Genomic DNA, 21,428 nt, shown 5'->3' on the forward strand with positions numbered 1-21,428 from the left:
ACTGTGCATGAATTTGTGCACTGGGCCTCTAGTATTTGTAGAATGACCAGAGAGCCCAGGAATGGTCCCCTCGTGTTTGGTACAGGGGATCACTGTGCTCGTGATCAAGTCCACACTCGCGTTGACTGGAGGGCAAAGGAGGAAACTGCTGCTCAGCTGGTAAGCGGGGAAGTCAGAATTCACACCCACGTCTCTCTGGCGTTAGCACCCACACTTAGCGTCTTGCAAAGAACCGAGCTCGCCCCGAGTTTAATGTGAGTTTGTTGAGTGAATATGATGTCTGAGAAGAGGGTGGGATGAGGGACAGGGACTCTCTGAAGTGGGTGGCGTTGAGGCTGGGAGCATCTGGGAGGGGAGGGTGTCTGAGCGGCACAGGAAGAAGGCCCTTCAGAGGCTGGGCCGCTTCTCAGCTCGGCCTGGCCCCAGCGCCTCAGATCCTGCAGATGTCACCACAAGTCCTCCAAGCACCTTCCCAAGCAGCTCTAAGTCTGGGGACCAGCAGGGATCGCTCACCACCAGAACCCAGCCGCGTAGGGAGCCGGTCCGCCAGTCCTGAGCTGGACCCCGCCCTAGCCATGTTCCTCAATAATAATGACCATAACCACAACGATAATAGTAGTACTAGCCCTTTATTAAGGGCTAAATGCTTTGTACCCTGTACCCTGTCTAAATGCTTTGAACATTTGATCTCCTTTGAGCCTCACAACACCCAAGATGGTATGCTCTATTACTATTCTTCCCATTGTACAGATGTGGAAACTGAGGCTCACAGAGGTTGTGACTTGACTGAGGTGCCATAGCTGCTACAGGAGGAAGCTTTTTTTTTTTTTTAAATATATTTTATTGATTTTTCACAGAGAGGAAGGGAGAGAAATAGAGAGTTAGAAACATCGATGAGAGAAACATCGATCAGCTGCCTCCTGCACACTCCCTACTGGGGATGTGCCCACAACCCAGGTACATGCCCTTGACCAGAATCGAACCTGGCCCACAACCCAGGTACATGCCCTTGACCGGAATCAAACCTGGGACCTTTCAGTCCGCAGGCCGACGCTCTATCCACTGAGCCAAACCGGTTTCGGCCAGGAGGAAGCTTTGAGGTTATAGCTATCTGTAGTCTTTGAGCGGGTGTGAAACCCTGAAATGTTACCAAAGAACAGGACAGGTGGGGAAGGAATTAGGATCTCAGCACTGCCAGGAGGAGCAGGGAGTCATGGCAGCGTCACTGCAAATGACCCAAATAACCACCACGAAGGAATTTAGGGAAGCGGCAGCGCAGGTATGGTTGGGCCAGTGGTTCCCAACATGGGGCACATGCCCCACAGCGGGGCAATTTGATTTAGGGGGGCAATTAAAGAATGAGTTATTAACAGTGAATTTTTTGCATTTCTTATGGTTCTAAGAGCCTCATATACAGTATATAAATATATATTGTGACATATTTATGCATTTCAGTTTTCTATTATGTTTTAAAACTTTATTTGCTATTTTTATGTCACTTCCTATTATTATTATTTTAACAATTTCTTAGTCCTTCAACTGTCCTTTCATTTTTTTATTTTTCTCTTTCTTGGATGCCATGTTTAGACCAAGTTAATGGCCTTGAGGCTTCCTCCATGTGAAAAGGAGTTCACTGTTTAAAAAAATATATACCTTTATTGATTTCAGAGAGGAAGGGAGAGGGAAAGAGAGATGGAAACATCAATGATGAGAGAGAATCATTGATTGGCTGCCTCCTGTACGCCCCCTACTGGGGATTGAGTCCACAAGCTAGGCGTGTGCCTTTGACTGGAATCAAACCCGGGACCCTTCAGTCCACAGGCTGACGCTCTGTCCACTGAGCCAAACCAACTACGGTTGGAGTTCACCTTTTGAATAATAAGACGTATATGTCACAGGGGGCATCAGGATTTTAGAGATGCTTAGGTGCGGCACGGCCAAAAAAAAGGTTGGGAACCACTGGGTTAGGGCCTTGGGAGACAGGCATGCAACTCCCAGCCTCCCCAAGTGTGGCCTCAAGGCCAGTGACTTCTCTGGCCATAAGCCTCAGTCTTACCCATCTGGAGAATGGGTATAAGTGGGACCAACCTCACCAAGCAGTTATGAAGATTCCAGGGAAATCAGGCATATGCATTTGTCGAAAGCCAGTGAATGTCACTGAAGATGTGTGCATTTTGTTGTATGTAAATTTTACCTAAAAAGAAGAAAAGGGCTTCGAACAAACATTAAAATCTGATTAGTAAATGCACATTGAAGTGTTTAAAGGGAAAGTGCACTGATATCCACAACGTACTTTGTCATTGTTCAAATAAGGGAAGGTGAGCCCTGGCCGGTTTTCTCAGTGGTTAGAGCTCGGCCCACACACACCAAACGGTCGTGGGTTCGATTCCCGGTCAAGGGCAGGAACCTGGGTTGCAGTTTCAATCCTGTTCAGGAGGCAACCAATGATGTCTTTATCTCTCTCTCTGTTTCTCTCTCTCTCTCTCTCTCTCTCTCTCTCTCTCTCTCTCCCTCCCTCCCTCTTTTACACTCTCTCCAAAATCAATAGAAAAAATATCCTTGGGGAGCAGAAAAAAAAAAAAGAAAAAATATTATCAGGTGAGGATTAACAAAAACATTAACAACAACAACAACAAAGGTGAATGGATGGATGGTTAGAGAGGTAAATAAATGGATAAAAGTATGGTAGATAATTGTAGGTGCTGGGTATATAGATTAGCTATAAAATATTCTTTTATTTTTTAAACAGATTTTTTTTTTTTTATTCCTCACCCGAGAAAATTTTTCCACTGATTTTTAGAGAGAGTGGAAGAGAGAGGAAAAGACAGAGAGAAATATCCATGTGAGAGAAACACATCGATTGGTTGCCTCCTGCAGGAACCCTGACAAGGGCCCCGGGCGGGGAGGAGCCTGACACCGAGGTACATGCCCTTGACCGAATACAACCTGGGACCCCTTGTTTCGCAGGCTGATGCTCTGTCCATTGAACCAAACCAGCTAGGGCTATTCTTTTTTTTAAATCCTTGCCTATGTTTTTATTTTTTATTTATTATTATTATTTTGCCTATGTTTTTATTGATTTGAGAGAGAGGAAGTGAGAGAGAGAGAAACATTGATCTGTTCCCTCTGTAGGTGCCCAGACGGGGTGGGGGGAGTGGAGGGGTGGGGGGATGGAGGGGATTGAACCCGCCACCTTTTGGTGTTCCAGACGATGATTCAACGGAGTCACACTGGCCAGGGCTGAGAATTTTCATAATAAAATATGGGAGGAGCCCTGGCCGGTTTGTCTCAGTGGATAGAGCGTCGGCCTGCAGACTGAAGGGTCCCAGGTTCGATTCCAGTCAAGGGCATGTACCTTGGTTGTGGGCACATCCCCAGTAGGGAGTGTGCAGGAGGCAGTTGATTGGTGTTTCTCTCTCATGGATGTTTCTAACTCTCTATCCCTCTCCCTTCCTCTCTGTAAAAAATCAATAAAATATATATTTTTTAAAAAAAATAAAATATGGGAGGAAATATATGTTGAAAGCATTAGCACAGTCATTCATTGAATTATAATTTTTAATGATGAATTGCAAATTGTGTACCTATGGGGAAGTGGATTACAATCCTGATATATAATAACTGCTATTAATTGATGTGTGGGGCTCTGAACTGGAAACATTTATTTTATTATTTAAAAAATCATTAATTTTTTTTTTTTTGAGAGAGATTTGTTGTTCCACTTATCTATGTATTCATTGGGTGCTTCTTGTAATGTGCCCTGACCCGGGATCGAACCTGCAACCTTGGGATGTCTGGACAACAGGACGCTCTAACCAACTTGAGCTACCAGGTCAGGGAGGAAAAACTATTCATATTATTAAATAAATCTCTCCATCTCATCACACCACTCGTGTGAGGGATCTGCATTTTACATGGGAGGGACTGAAGTCCCGAGAGCTGATTAAAAGACCGACTTTAGGGCCTTTAGGGCGAAGGAGGAGTTTCAGGCGAAGTTGATTTGCGAAGGAGCCACGGCGGGGGGCGGGGGGGGCAGGGGGGATCACCCGCAGTTTTTGGAGACCCCCACGCCCCGCCCTTCTCGGGCTCCGCCCCCGCCCGGCCCCGCCCCTGGATACGGTCCTCGGTTTAGCTCCCTAAGGGGACTCGGCCCGGCTCCCGGGCGCGCCGCGGCCAATCGGAGCCCGCGGGTCGGTCCCGCCCGCGCCGACCTCGCCCTGGTCTTCACTGTTAATCGCAGCAGCTTCCGCCGAGCGAGCGAGAGCCACGCGGCGCGCGGGCTGAGCTGCACTGGGCTGGCAGCGGTTACCTCCCGGGGTCCCGGACCGCCGCCTTCCGCGCCCAGGGGCCCGGAGCTCCCCTCCCGGACCCACGAACCTGGTTCTCTCCCCGGAGCTCCGTTTACCGCCCCCAGACCCAGGCTCCCGAGGCCTCCGCTTCCAGGACCAGGTACTCCAGGTCCCCGCCTCCCGGATCCAGGAGTCCGGGATCTGCGCCACCGGGACCTGCGCCACGCGTCCTCCTTCCCGAGCCAAGGACCCCAGTCCTGCAGGAACTCCCTGACCCCCACTCCCACGGCCAAGAAACCCAGCTCTCGGGCTCCGGACACAGTTGCAGAGCAGGGGAGCCCCAGCGCCGGCCTCACGACCTCAGACACTCCCATCTGCCAAGAACCAGGAACTTGGGCGCCGTGAACACGCGCCTGGGACCCTGCGCTCCAGCCCCCAGCTGCTACCCAGCTCCGATCTAAGGGACGTCGGCTTCGTCCGAGGCAGAAGCCCCGAGCCCGCCCAGCTTCCAGACTCTCAGAAACCCCGGGGTGTTCACGATGGTGGCCGATCTGCCGACGGGAGACCCCACGTGGCCGGCCGCGAAGCCCTCCGCGAACGGGGTCCCGGCGTCGGTGCCCAAAGAGGACCCCGGCGCGGCGGGAGGCGGCGGCTGTTCCCGGGACCGGGTGCGCCGCTGCCTTCGCGCCAACCTGCTGGTGCTGCTGACCGTGGTGTCCGTGGTGGCGGGCGTGGCGTTGGGGCTGGGGGTGTCCGCGTCCGGCGGCTCGGCGGCGCTGGGCCCCGCGCGTCAGGCGGCCTTCGCCTTCCCCGGGGAGCTGCTGCTTCGCCTGTTGCGGATGATCATCTTGCCGCTGGTGGTGTGCAGCCTGATCGGCGGCGCCGCCAGCCTGGACCCGAGCGCTCTGGGGCGCATGGGCGCCTGGGCGCTGCTCTTTTTCCTGGTCACCACCCTCATAGCGTCCGCGCTCGGCGTGGGCATCGCGCTGGCTCTGCAGCCCGGGGTCGCCGGCACAGCCATCGGCACCGCCGCCGGCAACGCCTCTGTCCCGAGCGACGTCTCGCAAGACACGGCCCCCAGCAAGGAGGTGCTGGATTCCTTCTTGGATCTCGTGAGGTCAGAACCGGGGCGCCGCGGGGGAGGGGAGCGGGGAAGAGGGGACTTCAGCCACGTCGGGAGGGAATGGTGTTCGGGATGGCGGAGTGGGGGCGTGGCCACGAGCGGGGGTGGAGACCTCCAGGGCCTCGGGAAACTGTAGGGAGAGGGTGGGGGGAGCTCTGGTCTTATAAGGGGGAGGAGAGATTCCCCCGGGAAGGAGGCTTCTAAATGTGGGGGACTGGGGACATAAGGGGGGACCCCACCTGAGGGTGCTTACAGAGAAAAGGGAAAGTAACGCTTGGGGGACATAGAGGGGCTCTCCTCTCAGGGGAGGGGATCCTGAGGATTCCCGAGGGGAGTTTTGGTGGCCAAGGGCCCCCGGGGGAGGCTTCCGGATGAAGGTTTGAGTCCAGGGTCTGGATAGATCCCATGATCCCCACCAGGCCTCTTCCTAGTCTCAGCGCTTCCCAGGCCCCGGGCCACCCAGACCGCCGGGCTCTTTTCTCAGCCTCCCTTCCCACCCCGTTCAGCTGGGCCCGGGTGGCTGCCCTGACGTACACTGAGTGGCCAGATGATTATGACCACCCCATCAGTACAATGAAGTGAATTAGTTACGCAAATAATAATAATAAAACCTTGAGAGTATTTGCTTAGGAAGTTTTCAATATTCAGTATTTTCGGAAGTGTCAGTGAAGTGCCGATGGGGTGGTCATAATCATCTGGCCACTCAGGGTCTGTTCCTGGTTAAGTCCTGCCACCTTCCACCACTTTCCATTCCATCCCCTCCTCGGTGCCAGAAGGGGGCCAGTTACCCAAGGGGCAGATTCTTCTTCTTCTGGCCTCTGCTCCCCAAGCCCCTCCCTCCCTTACCCCCAAGAACGGTTCTCCCTCCTTGTAAAGAGGACAGACTGCTGGGTCCACATGGCCTCGCCTTGGGGGCCTGCTGACTCAGTGTCTCCGGGTTGGTGGGGAACTTCCTGGAAGTGGTGGAGGTAGATGATGAGTCACGGAACTGGGTTCCCCCAACCTCTTGCGGCCTCTGTGCCGCCTGAGATGGGAAACTCTCCCAGACTTGCAGTGGGTGGCACCTCCTGGCTAGGGGAGATTAGCTGGGGCCTGGCCCGCCCTGGCTGGCCAGGGTGAGCACCAGCCCACCTGCACACCCACCCGAAGGCTGTTGATGCCGAAGGGCCTCCCCATGTGCCAAAACGGCTGTAATTCTGTATCTGTTCTGGCCAGCCACTCCCAGACTCGGCTGAAATATCTCGAGCGACACAGCTGGACGCAGACACGCAGACACGCGGCCTGGGCTGTGATGTCGCACACTGACAGCTGGGCTCGCCCCAACTGTCACACACGCACGTCCTATCACGAAAGCGGCCGCGGGAACACGGATGCACATTCATGAGCACACAGCCCTCTCTTGTCTCCCTCTGTCCCCACCTCTTCCCAACGCTCCGAGCCGCCGGCCAGCCCCCAGGGCCAGCCTGCCCTTTTCTCGGAGGAAGTGGCTGATGCAAGATGTGCAGGGTATTAAGTTTGCGTCTTGGGGTGGAGCTGAGGCCAAAGGTGACCCTGCCCCAGCCTGCCTGGGGAAGCCAGCATTTCTGACCCGCCACGGAAATCCTTTGGGGCTAGGATGACAGCCTACTGGGGCCCTGGGAGACCAGCTCGAACTCCCACGCCCCATAAACGTGCAGGCCAGGTTCTGCTCTGCCTGACCGAACCTAGCTGAGGCACAGGGGGTGGGGGGCACACATTTGGGGGCAATGGGCGGGCCTGCAAGGTTCTGCCCACCTCAAGAGGCCAACCCAGCCCCGCAGATACTCCCCACTTCCCCCCTGAGGTATCTAATAACCGCCCCCATGTCTATCTTTACAGAAATCTCTTCCCTTCCAACCTGGTGTCCGCAACCTTCCGCTCAGTGAGTCCTGGAAGGGGCGGGGGAATCCCCACGGGGGAGGGGTGGGCAGGGAGGAAGACAGCCAGTCGCAGCCCCTTCGTGCTTGTGTGGGTGGTACCGGCTCACATATTTACAGGCACTATTTCAGGGTTCTGGGGTGACCTCTGAAACCCATCCACCCCCCTCACCCATAAATGAGGATACGGGCTCCCAGCGCCCACGGGGTTCTAATTCTAGCTGTGTGATGCTGGGCAAGTGCCTTTACTTCTCTGAACCTCGTTCCTGCCTCTGAAAACGGGGCATGAGCAGTCTTATCGCAGTGGGGCTGCTGGTGGGAAGGAATGAGATGATGTGTGAAGGGGCGTCTGGGCAGGCTTTGAGCGTTGTAGGAGCCAGTGGGGGTGGGGGGGCGCCTGGATGACTGTGACACTGACTCTTCCCAATCCCCTTGCAGTACTCTACCTACTACACAAAGGACAACGGAACCTATGTGAAGGTGAGGGCAGGAGAAGGGTGGGGGGCCCTAGCCTCTGTTTACCCCCTGGTCGTCTAGCATTTGGTGTGTAATTTGGTTTTAAACTCTGGGCAGCCTTTCTCCAATGTCAGTCCCTCTGCCTTTCTGGAGTCTCCATGTTGACCCCTCTTCTCTCCCACTATCCACTGTGGTCCAGGCTCTTGTCCCCCACCCCCACCCCCACCCCCGTCCCCACCTTCCTGGCCTCCTCCCAGATCTGCCCCAGGCCTGGCAGCTGAAGCGGTCTTTTCAAAGTTCAAACCGGTCCCTGCCTCCCCCCTGCTCAAAGCCCCGTCACACTCCCGGGTGCCCTCAGAAGAAAGCCCGGGCTCCTGGCCACAGATCATAGGACACTTTGAGGTCAGACCCCTGCCCCGTCGCCCTCCCAGTCTCATCTCGAGATTCTGTCCGACTCATTCCACTCCAGACACAGTGGGTTTCTTTCTGCTTTTTTTTTTTTCTTTCTGCTTTTTGAATGCCCAAGTTGCTCTCATTTCTACGCTGTTGCAAATTATTTCCTCTCTCTAGAACAGCGGTTCTCAACCTGTGGGTCGCGACCCCTTTGGGGGTCTGAACGACCCTTTCACAGGGGTCGCCTAAGACCATCGGAAAACACAGATATAATGACATATTGTTTTTGTGATTAATCACTATGCTTTAATTATGTTCAATTTGTAACAATGAAAAGACATCCTGCATATCAGATATTTACATGATGATTCATCACAGTAGCAAAATTACAGTTATGAAGTAGCAACGAGAATAATTTTATGGTTGGGGGTCACCACAACATGAGGAACTGTATTAAAGGGTGGTGGCATTAGGAAGGTTGAGAACCACTGCTCTAGAACTTTCTGCCACCCCTTCTTTACCTGGTTCACCCTTGCTGTTCTCCAGGTCTCCGCCCCTTCCTCCAGGAAGCCCTCCCTGATTACCCGCACCCCTGAGCTGGCAAAAACCCCTACCCCCTCAGTTCCCACACTCCCCAGGGTTCTCCAATTTCAACCCTGCCCACTCTGGGTGATTCATGGTTGTAGGTCTATCTCCCCTGGACCTGGACCCTGAGCCTTGGTAGGAAGGGACCTGAGTTGATGGGTCCCAGTACTGCTCAGTGAGTTTGCAAGTTGACTGAGCATCCCCCTTCCATCTCCATCTGTTCTTTGCCCAAAGGTGGAGGGTGAGGTGGAGGGTATGAACATCCTGGGCCTGGTGGTGTTTGCCATCGCGTTTGGCGTGTGCCTGCGGAAGCTGGGGCCCGAGGGGGAGCTGCTCATCCGCTTCTTCAACTCCTTCAATGACGCCACCATGGTGCTGGTCTCCTGGATCATGTGGTAGGTGGTGGGAGAGGGGGCTTGGGGTGTAGGATGGGGCGACCTGTGCACTTCTTAGAGCCAGAAGGCCTGGATTCAAAGCCAGCATTGACCATCCCAGGGCTGTGTGACATTGGGCAAGTGACTTACCCTCTCTGTGCCTCAGTTTCCTCATTATAAAATAAGGACAGTGCTGTATTCCATGAAAGCTTACTTAGACTGATACTAGCACCTTGATCTTACTGGAAGGTGACAAAAACACAGCCAAGCTATAGCCACAGCCTGGCGAACACATCTCAGTTTTAGATTTAAAGGTAATCACATATCTGCTTTTAGATCAATGATCTAAAATTGCACCCACTGCCCTAGCCGGTTTGGCCTTCTTGGATAGAACATCATCCTGCAGACTGAAGGGTCTCTGGTTCCATTGTAGTCAAGGGCACATATCTGAGTTGCAGGCTCCTCCCCGGCCCTGTAACTACAACTCTTACATTATGGGTTTTGTTAAATGCCCTTAGTTAATGAGAAAAAAAACATTTTCACAGGCCTCTGGCTTCCCTACTTGTCCCCTCCCCAGCCTCACACTGATTCTCAGGCCCCCGCCCTGGATCTAAAGGTCAGAAATTGGGAGGGGGGCCAGGGTTGCTGAATTTTAAAAACATATATTTTTATTGATTTCAGAGAGGGAGGGAGGAAAGTTAGAAACATCAATGATGAGAGAGAATCATTGATCGACTGCCTCCTGCATGCCCCACACTGGGGATCAAGCCCGCAACCCAGGCCTGTGCCTTGACCAGGAATCGAACCATGACCTCATAGTTCATAGTTTGATGCTCAACCACTGAGATACACGAGCCAGAAAAGTTGCTGCTTTTTTAAAACATATTTTATTGATTTTTTTACAGAGAGGAGTGGAGAGGGATACAGAGTTAGAAACATCGATGAGAGAAACATCGATCAGTTGCCTCCTGCACACTCCCTACTGGGGATGTGCCCGCAACCCAGGTACATGGCCTTGACCAGAATTGAACCTGGGACCCTTCAGTCCGCAGGCCAACGCTCTATCCACTGAGCCAAACTGGTTCGGGCTGCTGCTTTTTTTTTTTTTTTTTTTTAAAATATATATGTTTTTATTGATTTCAGAGAGGAAGGAAGAGGGAGAGAGAGACAGAAACATAAATGAGAGAGAATCATTGACTGGCTGCTTCCTGCATGTCCCCTACTAGGGATTGAGCCCACAACCCGGGCATGTGCCCCTGTCCGGAATTGAACCTGGGACCCTTCAGTCTGCAGGCTGACACTCTATCCACAGCCAAACTGGCCAGGGCAAGCTGCTGCGTTTTTAACAAGCCCTATACCCCCGCCCACCTGATTGCAGTGCAGCCGGCATCTAAGAAGCTGCTGTGCGGGAATCACTTTTCTGGAGAGGCGGTGATGTGTTGTGGGTCAGAGCTGGGTGGCCTGGGTTCCTAGCTGTGCCCGACAACCAGTTACTTCTCCCCCTGTACCTCAGTTTCCCTACCTGGCAAATGGGGCTGAGCGGACCAGGCACAAAAAAGTTAATACACCCACACAAAGTTAATACGTGTAAAGTGCCTGGGACAGTGCCTGGCCTATAGCAGGCTGGCAGAAAACCATGTTAGCTAAATATGTATCCAGTACTTGACTTATATAATTTCTTGGCACCGCTCACTGGCCAGAACGTGGGCATTTGGCCAAACCCAGGGGCACAGGTTGCTGGGACACGGTGCCTTTCTTCTCTTACTAAAAGAGGAAAAGGGTTTGGGGGACACCTGGTAATAGCGATCAAGCAGTCCAGAGGCAATCCTGGGGGGGCCTCCTGGCCGGGAGGCATAAACACCCGGGATCTTCACTCCAGGAGAGGGTGCTGAAGTTTATAGATGAATTATTAAAAAGCACTCAGCTCATTTCCACTGGCATCTCCTTTCGTCCTCTCAGCATTCTTATGAGGTTGGGAGCATTACTGTTCCTGCGTTTCGGGGGCCTAGCAAATGTTAATTCAGTGGCAGCTGTAAGAGACTCGAGAAAGGAGCTCCCTGGTGGGGAAGCTTCTGTCACACTCAGGGGCTCAGCACATCGTGCAGGCTTCACGCCGTGGAGCTGTCGTTAAGACGTGAGCCGTGGTCTTTTCCTTTTTCACGCTGTGGTGTAAGCCGTACCAGCTGCTGTAACAAGGAACCCGGGAATCATAAATGACTCACGCGTGGTGCGTGCTTCTCTCTCGGTCATGTGTTAAGTCCAGAGCTGGTTGGTGACTCTACTCCAAGTGGCGAGGGAAGCACCCAGGCTCCTTTGATCTCCTGGCCACACCATCTCCCAGGGGAGAGGGCACGAGGAGGGCAGGGGAGGTGCCAGGTTTCTACACACACACACTGCTCCGGGCGCCTCCTGACCCCGAGGGGGCCGGTGGCCAGGCTGTGTGTGGGGCCCCGTGCCTGGCCCTGAGTGGGCACGTGCTCAGAGGCTGCCCTCTGTCTCCTGGGTGTTAGGTATGCCCCCGTGGGCATCTTGTTCCTGGTGGCCAGCAAGATCGCGGAGGGGGACGACGTGGGGAAGCTCTTTGCCAAACTTGGCAAATACATCCTGTGCTGCCTGCTGGGCCACGCCATCCACGGGCTCCTGGTGCTGCCCCTCATCTACTTCCTCTTCACTCGGAAGAACCCCTACCGCTTCCTGTGGGGCATCGTGACACCGCTGGCCACCGCCTTCGGGACCGCCTCCAGGTGTGACCTCGGGCAGTTTAGAGCCAAGGGACCTGGAGCAGGCATCCCACGTCATGTCTGAAGGCCCCTGTGTTTGGGGACGTTGGGTCTGGGCACAGGGGCTGGACTTTCCCAAGTTTCTCCTAAGGTCCCGGATCCCAGCCCCCCTAAAATTAGGAAACTGCTGCCTTAGAGATCTCTTCCTCCCTGAGAACCCTTCCTTCCCGCCAAGACCTGGCCTGGGGCGGGGGGACGGCGGGGGTGCGGGGGGTGGGGGGGAGGGCGATGACTACTAGTGCTCCACTCCGGATCCAACCTCTGGGAGCTCTTTCCACCTTCTCAGCTGAGCCTGTCCCTCAGGAGGGGACCATCCCCGCGGTGGCAACCCCCAGGAAGAGTTAGTAATTCTCAGCTGAGGTCCATTCTTGGAGGAGAGAGCAGGTGGGAGTCAGTGAGCTCTGAGACATTATAGAATCTAGGTATGAATTTTTGTGTGTGTTTTGAGTAGCGGCGTGCCCAGGACGCCCACATGTTTCTTTGTTACTAATGTTGTGGCCCCCACCCCATAACAAAGAAACAGAATTTCCGGAGAATGAGGCCGGAGAAATCAGGATTTTAAAAAGATCCCCAGGTGATTCTCATGTGCAGCCAAGGTTGAGAACCACTGTTATACGGGATCCCTAGTACCCACTGGCCCTGGGAAGCCTGTGGGTGGAGGCAGGGAGGTGGTGGAGGCAGTGGGTGGGCGTGCCCAGGCTGGTGGGCGGGGCGTGGGCCGGGGAGGAGGGCCGTGTGGGCGGGGCCGTGTGGGCGGGGCGGCGTGGGCGGGGCTTGGTGGGTGGGCGGGGCCAGGCTGGTGGGCGGGGGGCGTGGGCGTGGTGGGTGGGCGTGCCCAGGGAGGCGGGGCTTGGTGGGTGGGCGGGGCCAGGCCTGGTGGCTGATCTGTGGTCCCCCGCAGCTCCGCCACTTTACCGCTGATGATGAAGTGCGTGGAGGAGAAGAACGGCGTCTCTAAGCATATCTGCCGCTTCATCCTGCCCATCGGCGCCACCGTCAACATGGACGGAGCCGCGCTCTTCCAGTGTGTGGCCGCGGTGTTCATCGCCCAGAACAAGCAGCTCCCCTTGGACTTCGTGAAGATCATCACCATCTTGTGAGTGTGGCTTGGCCCGCTGACCCCTCCCCTGAGGGTGGACACGGGCTGGCGGAGCAGGGCTCCTGCGGTAGCTTCTCCCACTGGGAGGCCCCTCCCTGACCTCCCCTCTCCCCCCTTCCCCCCAGGGTCACCGCCACAGCGTCCAGTGTGGGCGCCGCGGGCATCCCCGCTGGAGGCGTCCTCACCCTGGCCATCATCCTTGAGGCGGTCGGTCTGCCTGTTGACATCTCCTGGATCCTGGCTGTGGACTGGCTAGTGTGAGTGTGGGTTTGAGGCTCCAGGGGGGGGCCTCAGGGGTCCTCCCGGGGAAGCGGATGAGGACGAGGGTCATGGAGAGCCTCTGGGCAGAAGAGGAGAGGAAGGCAGGAGTTTTAGAGGCCAGGGGATGGGACCTTGAGCATCCGGTCAGAGGGAAGGAAGGAAGGAAGGAAGGAAGGGGTCTTGGGGCTTGTAAGAAGAACCCCAGAAAGGTAGTGTGTGTAATAGAGTGGACCCTTAGGCCAGGCTGCTTGTGTTCAAATCCCAGCGCCACCACTGCCAGCTAGTATGACCTTGGCTAGTATTTACACTCTCTCAGTTTCTCCATCTGTAAAATGGGGAGAGTAGCCCCTCCTTGAGAGTAGATGACTTAAACGCAACTTGCTTACGAGAGCCCCTAGTAAGTTGTAAATGCTGCAGACATAATTGGCAGCTGTCTGTGTCAAGCTACTAAGAGCATACAAGATTGGAAACAGTTTGGCTTCAAGTTAGGTAGAGAATTACCGTATGTCTTAGCAGTATCACTCCTAGGTTTATGCCCAAGAGACTTGAGAACATGTCCACAAACACCTGTACACAGATGTTCACAGTATGTTATTCCATTAATCACTATTCGTAAAAGCGAACAGGTAGAAACAGCCCAAGTGTCCACCAGCTGGTGAGTAGAGAGACAAAATGTCACCTATCCATCCAATGGACTACAGAATGGGGCACTGATACATCCATGTTACCTCGTGGGTGGCCCTGAGGGCATTATGCTGAGTGAGAGAAGCCACACTCAAAGGACCACTTGGCCTATGACTCCATTTCTATGAAATGCCCAGAATAGGCAAATCTATATAAAGTAGATTAGTGGCTGCCTAGGGCTGGGGGAATAGCTGCTTAATGGGTGTGGGGGGTTATTTTTGGAGTGGTAAAAATACTCCAGAATTAAATAGTGGTGATGGTTGCACAATTCTGAATACACTAATAACCACTGGGCTGTATACTTTTTTTGACTGATTAAGGTATTACATATGTGTCCTTATCCCCCCATTGCCCCCCCTTTTTAAAAAATATATATTTTATATTGATTTCAGAGAGGAAGGGAGAGGGAGAGAGAGAGATAGAAACATCAACGATGAGAGAGAATCATTGATCGGCTGCCTCCTGCGCACCCCCACCTGGGGATTGAGCCCACAACCTGGGCCTGTGCCCTTGACCAGAATCAAACCTGGGACCCTTCAGTCTGCAGGCCGACACTATCCACTGAGCCACACCAGCCAGGGCTGGGCTGTACACTATTTAATGGGTGATTTTATGATATGTGAATTGTAGCTCCATTTTCTAAAATGTCGCATACACACAGAAAGCATAAAGAGGAAAGAAAAAGATCCTTAGGATTCTGAGGAGAAAGGCCTGAAGGAGAACTCAGTGTTTCAGGGGGAAGAGGAGAGGTGGAGGTGGAGGGTCTTCTGGGGCCCAAGAAAAGGAGGGGGTGACTTTGAGGTTCCAGAAGGAACAAATCTTATTTTATTGGAAGAAGGAGCAATAGGGTCTGGAGAGGACAGAGGAGGAGACCTTTGGGGTTCAGAGGCAGAGGGAATATGATGGGACACTTTGGCATTCCAGAGGCGAGGGGGGTGGGGGCTTTGAGGCTCTAGGCCAGCGGTTCTCAACCTGTGGGTCGCGACCCCTTTGGCGGTCGAACGGCCCTTTCACAGGGGTCACCTAAGATCATCCTGCATATCAGATATTTACATGACGATTCAGAACAGTAGCAACATGACAGTGATGAAGTAGCAACGGAAATAATTTATGGTTGGAGGTCACAACATGAGGAACTGTATTTAAAGGGCCAGAAGGTTGAGAACTACTGCTCTAGGAGGAGGGATGCCCGGGGCCCAGGGCCATAGCATAGGGTTCTGTGTAGGACGGTGTGAGGGGGACTTCATGATTCCCAGGGGGGAGGGGGGGAGCTGGGCCTTGGCCCCACCCCTCCCACTCATGTCCCCGTCACTCCTCCCCTTTCAGGGACCGGTCCTGTACCGTCCTCAACGTGGAAGGCGACGCCTTTGGGGCGGGCCTCCTCCAGCATTACGTGGATCGGACGAAGCCCGCGAGCTCGGTGCCCCAGTTGATCGAGGTGAAGACGTGTGTGGATCCGATGCCCGTTCCCATTGAGGAGGGGAACCCCCTCCTCAAAAGCTACCCGAGACCTGCTGCGGATGCTGACGGCTTCGAGAAGGAATCCGTCATGTAAGCTCAGTCGGGACCTTCCCTGCCGATGGGGCACTTTGGACATTCAAATCACACGAGATGGATAAAGGGACACACCGGGGCTCTGGCGGCCCTGCCCGTACACTCCGGGGAGCCAGGGGCCCAGCCTCCCGCCCCTGCCCCAGATCGGTGAGGCTTTGCTGCTAGGACGTACGTGTATGTGGGTGTGAATGTCTCCCCAAACCTCCCTGATCTCAACCTCTGCCCCCACCCAAGGTTACCCAACAGCAAATGGCGTCCTAGCCCCCCATCTCAGGGTGTGGCCCAGGGCACAGGTCGCCACGTGGAACTGTGGCCTCTTTGATGGGATGATCCCACATGTGCTGGCTCCTTTGCTGGTTATTGTGGTGGGTGTGGGTGTGGGTGTGGGTGCTGTGACTCCACGTTATGCTCCACCCTGTCCCGGGACTCTGGGTAGGGGGAGACTGAGGACAAACACTGCTATCACTCAAGAGGACATTTTTTAGCAATAACCTTGCCAAGCCCTGACCAGTTTGCTCAGTGGTTAGAGTGTCGTCCCATGGACTGAAGGGTCACGGGTTCGATTCCGATCAAGGGCACATACCTCAGGCGCATTCAGGAGGCAACCAATGGATGTTTCTCTCTGTCTCTCCCCCTCCCGTCCACTCTCTAAAAATCAATGGAAAATATATCCTTGGGTGAGGATAAACAAAAAGAAAAAAGAGTTGTCAAGTATATCTAATCAGATGCTTTTAAGAACTTGACTAGAAGCACTAGCCACACAGGAATAAAAAACAAACAGGATATGCCCTAACCGGTTTGGCTCAGTGGATAGAGCGTCGGCCTGCGGACTGAAGAGTTCCAGGTTCGATTCCGGTCAAGGGCATGTACCTTGGTTGCAGGCACATCCCAGTGGGAGATGTGCAGGAGGTAGCTGATCAATGTTTCTCTCTCATCGATGTTTCTAGCTCTCTATCCCTCTCCCTTCCTCTCTGTGAAAAATCAATAAAATATATTAAACCAAACAAACAAAAAAAACAGGATAAGTTGGACTTCAGGGAAATGTCTGTCCGTCAACACTATGGGCAACTCAGGAGATGCCATGCACGCCTACCGGGATGGCAACACACACACCACGTCCTGTCGGGCATGTGGCGCAGCTGGACAGCCCGTGCATTTCTGGTGGCAATGCAGAATGGTCCAGTCACTTTGGAAAGTGGCTAGGCAGTCTTTTCTTTATCTTTAGAGAGGGAGAGAAACATCTATTTGTTGTTCCACTTATTTATGCATTCCTTGGTTGATTTTTTTAAAATATATTTTTATTGATTTCAGAGAGAAAAGGAGAGGGAGAGAGAGATAGAAACATCAATGATGAGAATCATTGCTTGGCTGCCTCCAGCACGCCCCTGCGGGGGGGTCGAGCCTGCAACCTGGGCATGTGCCCTTGACCGGAATCGAACCTGGGACTTTTCAGTCCGCAAGCTGATGCCCTATCCACTGAGCCAAACCGGCCAGGGCCATTGGTTGATTCTTATTTGTACCCTGACCAGGGGATCAAACCCACAACAGTGGCCTATCGGGACAACCCTCTAACCAACTGAGCCATGTGGCCAGGGCGGCTAAGGCAACCTTATCAAAATAAAACACACTTCTCATACAGCTCAGGAGCCCCACTGCTGGGAATTTACCCAAGAGAAATGAAAGCTTCTGTTCACACAAAAACCAGGGTACAACTGTTTATAGCTGCTGTCTTTATACTTGCCAAAATTCAGAAGGAAGTCTGGTACAGTCCTTGGATAAACTGGTACAATGATCATTATGCGATTGAAGGCTGCTTGGCAAAAAAAAAAAAAAGCAAGTACTGGTACACAGTTGATCCTCGAACAACACGGGTTTGAATTGCGAGGGTCCGCTTATATGTAGATTATCTTCCAGTGAAAAATGTTGTGCATCTCATAGGAAGAAATTCCTGTCGCTGTGATCACTGACGTAAGAAGGCGGGTGCCTCTTGATATCCGAACGCTCACTGCAAATAGTCCCAATAACGATTTGCTCTTTTAACCCCAAATTTGTTATTTAAATAAAAAAAACCTGCTGTGCAGCTAGTAGCCCATTGTACACCGTAAGTGTCTCTAGACCAGGGGTGGGCAAACTTTTTGACTCGAGGGCCACAATGGGTTCTTAAACTGGACCGGAGGGCCGGAACAAAAGCATGGATGGAGTGTTTGTGTGAACTAATATAAATTCAAAGTAAACGTCATTACATAAAAGGGTACGGTCTTTTTTTTCAATAGTTTTATTCATTTCAAACGGGCCGGACCCGGCCCACAGGCGGTAGTTTGCCCACGGCTGCTCTAGACGCAAGCGGCAGACCCTTCCCCACATGCCAGGCGCCTCTACAAAAATATTTTGCCTAAGTGGCAGCCCTGACCAACTTTTAAATCATTTTTCGGGAGAATTTTCAAGAACGCCCGAATTGTGAGTAATATATTTATTTTTATAATATTCATTGCAAATTGATTTTTTTAAATTATTATTAAATTCGAAATATCGTGGCGCGTGGGATGGTTTCCGTTTTGGACGCGTGGCAGTTAACTGGTGAGTCCCGGATGTGGGCGACGGCTGCTGCTCACCTGTTCCGACAGGACCCGGTCTTGTGTGTTACTGGAGGAGTTACACATTCTGATCTTATCTCCTGGGTCCCGGTGCTGCCAGGGCCTGGAGGCAGACCAGTCCCGGTGGATTACCTTTAGGATCCTCTCTTCCCCCATTTCCTCTCGCAATCATTGCCGTGTGGTAATTTACCTCCTATCTGATTCTGTGCAAACTTGCAGATTGCATACAAACAGAGCCAATTAATGAGTTTATTAGTGTCGGGTAGTTAAGTAATTGGGGTTTTTTCATGCTTGGTGGGTTGTTAGGGAAATATTTTAAGTGTTTGGTCAATATTTGGGGAAATTGGTGGTGGAGTTTTTGGAGGAAGCTGGGAGCGAGTGCATTCTTTCCCCCGCTTCAAATTGTTGTTTATCCTCAAATTTTCTATTGCATGTTTTTTGGAGGATGAGTTAAGTTTACGTTATGTGGGATGCCTGTTTAAAGAGGTACATACCTATATATGCAATATATTGCATATACTATCTACATACACAACATGTGTGTACAAAGGATATATAACCGGGCCACGTTCCACCAAACTACTTTAGCCGCCCTTTTCTGTTCCATTTTTTTTTTTAAATATATTTTATTGATTCCTTACAGAGAGGAAGGGAGAGAGATAGAGAGTTAGAAACATCGATGAGAGAGAAACATCGATCAGCCGCCTCCCGCACACCCCCCACTGGGGATATGCCCGCAACCCAGGCACATGCCCTTGACCGGAATCGAACCTGGGACCCTTCAGTTCGCAGGCCGACGCTCTATCCACTGAGCCAAACCCGTTTCGGCTTCTGTTCCATTTTTTAAATGACCTGAGCACATGCCACTAGTTTGCCTAAAACGATGATCTAAGGTCATAGAGAAAGACTGAAACCGCCCTGACCGGTTTGGCTCAGTGGACAGAGCGTCGGCCTGCGGACTGAAGGGTCCCAGGTTTGATTCCGGTCAAGGGCGTGTACCTTGGCTGCGGGCACATCCCCAGTAGGGGGTGTGCAGGAGGCAGCTGATCGATGTTTCTCGCTCATCGATGTTTCTAACTCTCTTTCTCTCTGTAAAAAATCAATAAAATATATTAAAAACAAAAAAAAAGGACTAAAACCATCCCAAGCCTCTTCAATGTAGACAGGGGCTTAGGTGGCTCCGGACTTGGTCCCTGCTAGAATGTGCGCTCCCGGAGGGAGGGGCCTTAGGCCTGTTCCCTGCTGTCTGCCCAGAGCACACAGGACCTGGCGCATAGTGGGCACCCAGTCAGTCTGCAGGATGAATGAACTGGGCCCCAGCTACACAGGAACTGCCTGGCTACAGGAGGCTGGTTCAGGTCCCTCGTCTGTTACCTGCCAGCGATGGGACTTCGGGCAAACAGGGCTGCCTTTCACTCCGGTGACAATGGCTGTTATGCCATACCCAAAGGTGAAGGTTGCATAAGAGAAGAAAAAGCACGCACCTTGAGGCCACTCCCTAGACCAGGCTCACCTCCCTCTCCCTTTTTCCATTGCCCAATCCTCTGTTATTATTGGGACAGCCCTCTTAAAAAAAAAAAAAAAATTATTATAGAGAGCCCGGCTGGTGTGGCTCAGTGGTTGAGTGTCGACCTATGAACCAAGAGGTCACGGTTCAATTCCCGGTCAGGGCACGTGCCCGGGTTGCGGGCTCGATCCCCAGTGTGGGGAGTGCAGGAGGCAGCTGGTTGATGATTCTCTCTCATCATTGATGTTTCTCTCTCTCCCTCTCCCTTCCTCTCTGAAATCAATAAAAAAATATATTAAAAAAAATTATTTTAGAGAAACATCGATTTGTTGTTCTACGTATCCATGCATTCATTGGTGGATTCTTGCAGGTGCCCTGACCGGGGATCAATCCCACAACCTTGGCACAAGGTCACCACACTCTAACCAACTGAGCTATCTGGCCAGGGACTGGGGCCACCCCTCTTGCTCCTTCCAAGGAGCCTGGCTGGGGAGGGAGGGCTCAGGCTGGGCCTGGATGGAGCTTGGGCCTGGGTTCCAGACTCAGAGTGGCATTCTGGGGGGCAGGCAGCACAGCGACATGACCCCGCTTTCTCTCTCCTGGCGACAGATCAATGGTTCCAGGCCTGTTGGCCTCCCTGCCCCCACCCCTACTTTTTGTGGGTCAACCTTGTTGAGGTATGTTACATACAATAAACTGCATCCATTAAAGTAGACAATTGGATGAGGTTTGACAGATGTAAACACTGGTGAAAATCCTCCACCACCGTCAAGATACATCAGGTCCCCATGTCCCCGCCACCCCAGACCTCCCCGCGCTCCTTTGCAGACCTGCCCGCCTCCGCCCCCGGGCCCAGGCAACCACTGATCTGGGTCACCGAGGATTCGAGTTTCACAGTGGACTCGGTATGTCACTTTTGGCGGCGGGCTTCTTTTACTTGGCGAGATGCTTTTGAGAGTTGGTTGTTCTTGCATAGGATCAGCGGTTCATCCTTTATTTTAATTGCGGAGGAGTATGCCTTTGTCCAGATGATGCACTATCTGTTAACAGCCCCCACTTGGGGGCCATTGTGTATAAAGGTGCATTTGATCACAGGTCTCACTTTCCATAGCACACATTTCGCAATGCCCAGGGCAATGCACACAATATTTACAGCTTAGTAAAAGCATTGTCCCCTCCAACAGCATCTGGGACGCAGACCCCTTCCCTCCTCCTGGGCCCAGTGTTAATCCCCTGGCTGCGGGGTCAGGGGGAGCCAGGAGGGTAACAATAGGGGACGCATGGCAGTGGCCATCTGCCAATGGATTCATAATCCATAATGGAATGTTTTCGTGTTTGTGGCCACAACAGTGCATGTGCCGGCTTGAATGTCAGCTCTGGGGAAGTCCCCTTGGCTCTCCTGAAATAAAGTTCCTGGATAATGTCACCAACCCACCTGCACACGATTTTAAAAACAATCTCACATTGCCCGAAGTGTGAGTGAAAGGAGAAATAAGAGGGCAGACATTTATAACGTGCATGTCAATTGGGAATGCCTATCCCCAGAGCCCAAGGAGGTAGCCCGATGTTTACACCTGCAGCGCAGGCAGCTCCCAACACGGCTGCAGACACGTGGTCTTGGTGTCTAATTGCCAGGAGCCATGCGACTGTGATGCTTCTGAACTTGTTGACAATCTTTGGCCAAGTTTTGAACAAAACACGATGCAGGCTTCCCTCATTTTACATGGATCTGCACTTCCTGGAAAATTCAGAACCTGTTCACGCCTTACAAAAAGCACTTTTGAGTCTGCAGGAAGAGGGAGTTAGGCTCTGGGCTCAGAGAATTATTAACCAG

At 52.7% G+C, this 21,428-nt stretch overlaps 1 protein-coding gene across 2 annotated transcripts; it reads left to right on the forward strand.

Annotated features, from left to right (window-relative positions):
* The first annotated feature begins 4,192 nt into the window (after positions 1 to 4,192).
* On the forward strand, positions 4,193 to 16,381 carry SLC1A5 (solute carrier family 1 member 5). 2 transcript variants are annotated; one of them, XM_036302875.1, is made up of 8 exons: positions 4,193 to 5,406; positions 7,270 to 7,312; positions 7,746 to 7,787; positions 8,976 to 9,136; positions 11,626 to 11,859; positions 12,797 to 12,991; positions 13,120 to 13,251; positions 15,266 to 16,381. In XM_036302875.1, exons 1-8 carry the CDS (start codon positions 4,829 to 4,831, stop codon positions 15,492 to 15,494), a joined length of 1,614 nt encoding a protein of 537 aa, XP_036158768.1. In that variant the 5' UTR covers positions 4,193 to 4,828; the 3' UTR covers positions 15,495 to 16,381. The 2 variants fall into 2 exon arrangements, with proteins under 2 accessions (XP_036158768.1, XP_036158769.1); XM_036302876.1 differs by lacking the exon at positions 4,193 to 5,406 and adding an exon at positions 6,900 to 6,918.
* Positions 16,382 to 21,428: the final 5,047 nt, after the last annotated feature.

This window comes from Myotis myotis, unplaced genomic scaffold (genome assembly GCF_014108235.1).
Source record: "Myotis myotis isolate mMyoMyo1 unplaced genomic scaffold, mMyoMyo1.p scaffold_m19_p_34, whole genome shotgun sequence".
NCBI lineage: Eukaryota > Metazoa > Chordata > Mammalia > Chiroptera > Vespertilionidae > Myotis > Myotis myotis.

What these genes read in the sequence shown, in the direction of transcription:
- SLC1A5 (XM_036302875.1), top strand. Translation starts at nt 4,829, where the DNA reads ATGGTGGCCGATCTGCCGACGGGAGACCCCACGTGGCCGGCCGCGAAG. An exon ending in TCCTTCTTGGATCTCGTGAG is followed by an intron (nt 5,407 to 7,269) that starts GTCAGAACCGGG and finishes CTATCTTTACAG; the next exon opens with AAATCTCTTCCCTTCCAACC. An exon ending in CTGGCTGTGGACTGGCTAGT is followed by an intron (nt 13,252 to 15,265) that starts GTGAGTGTGGGT and finishes CTCCCCTTTCAG; the next exon opens with GGACCGGTCCTGTACCGTCC.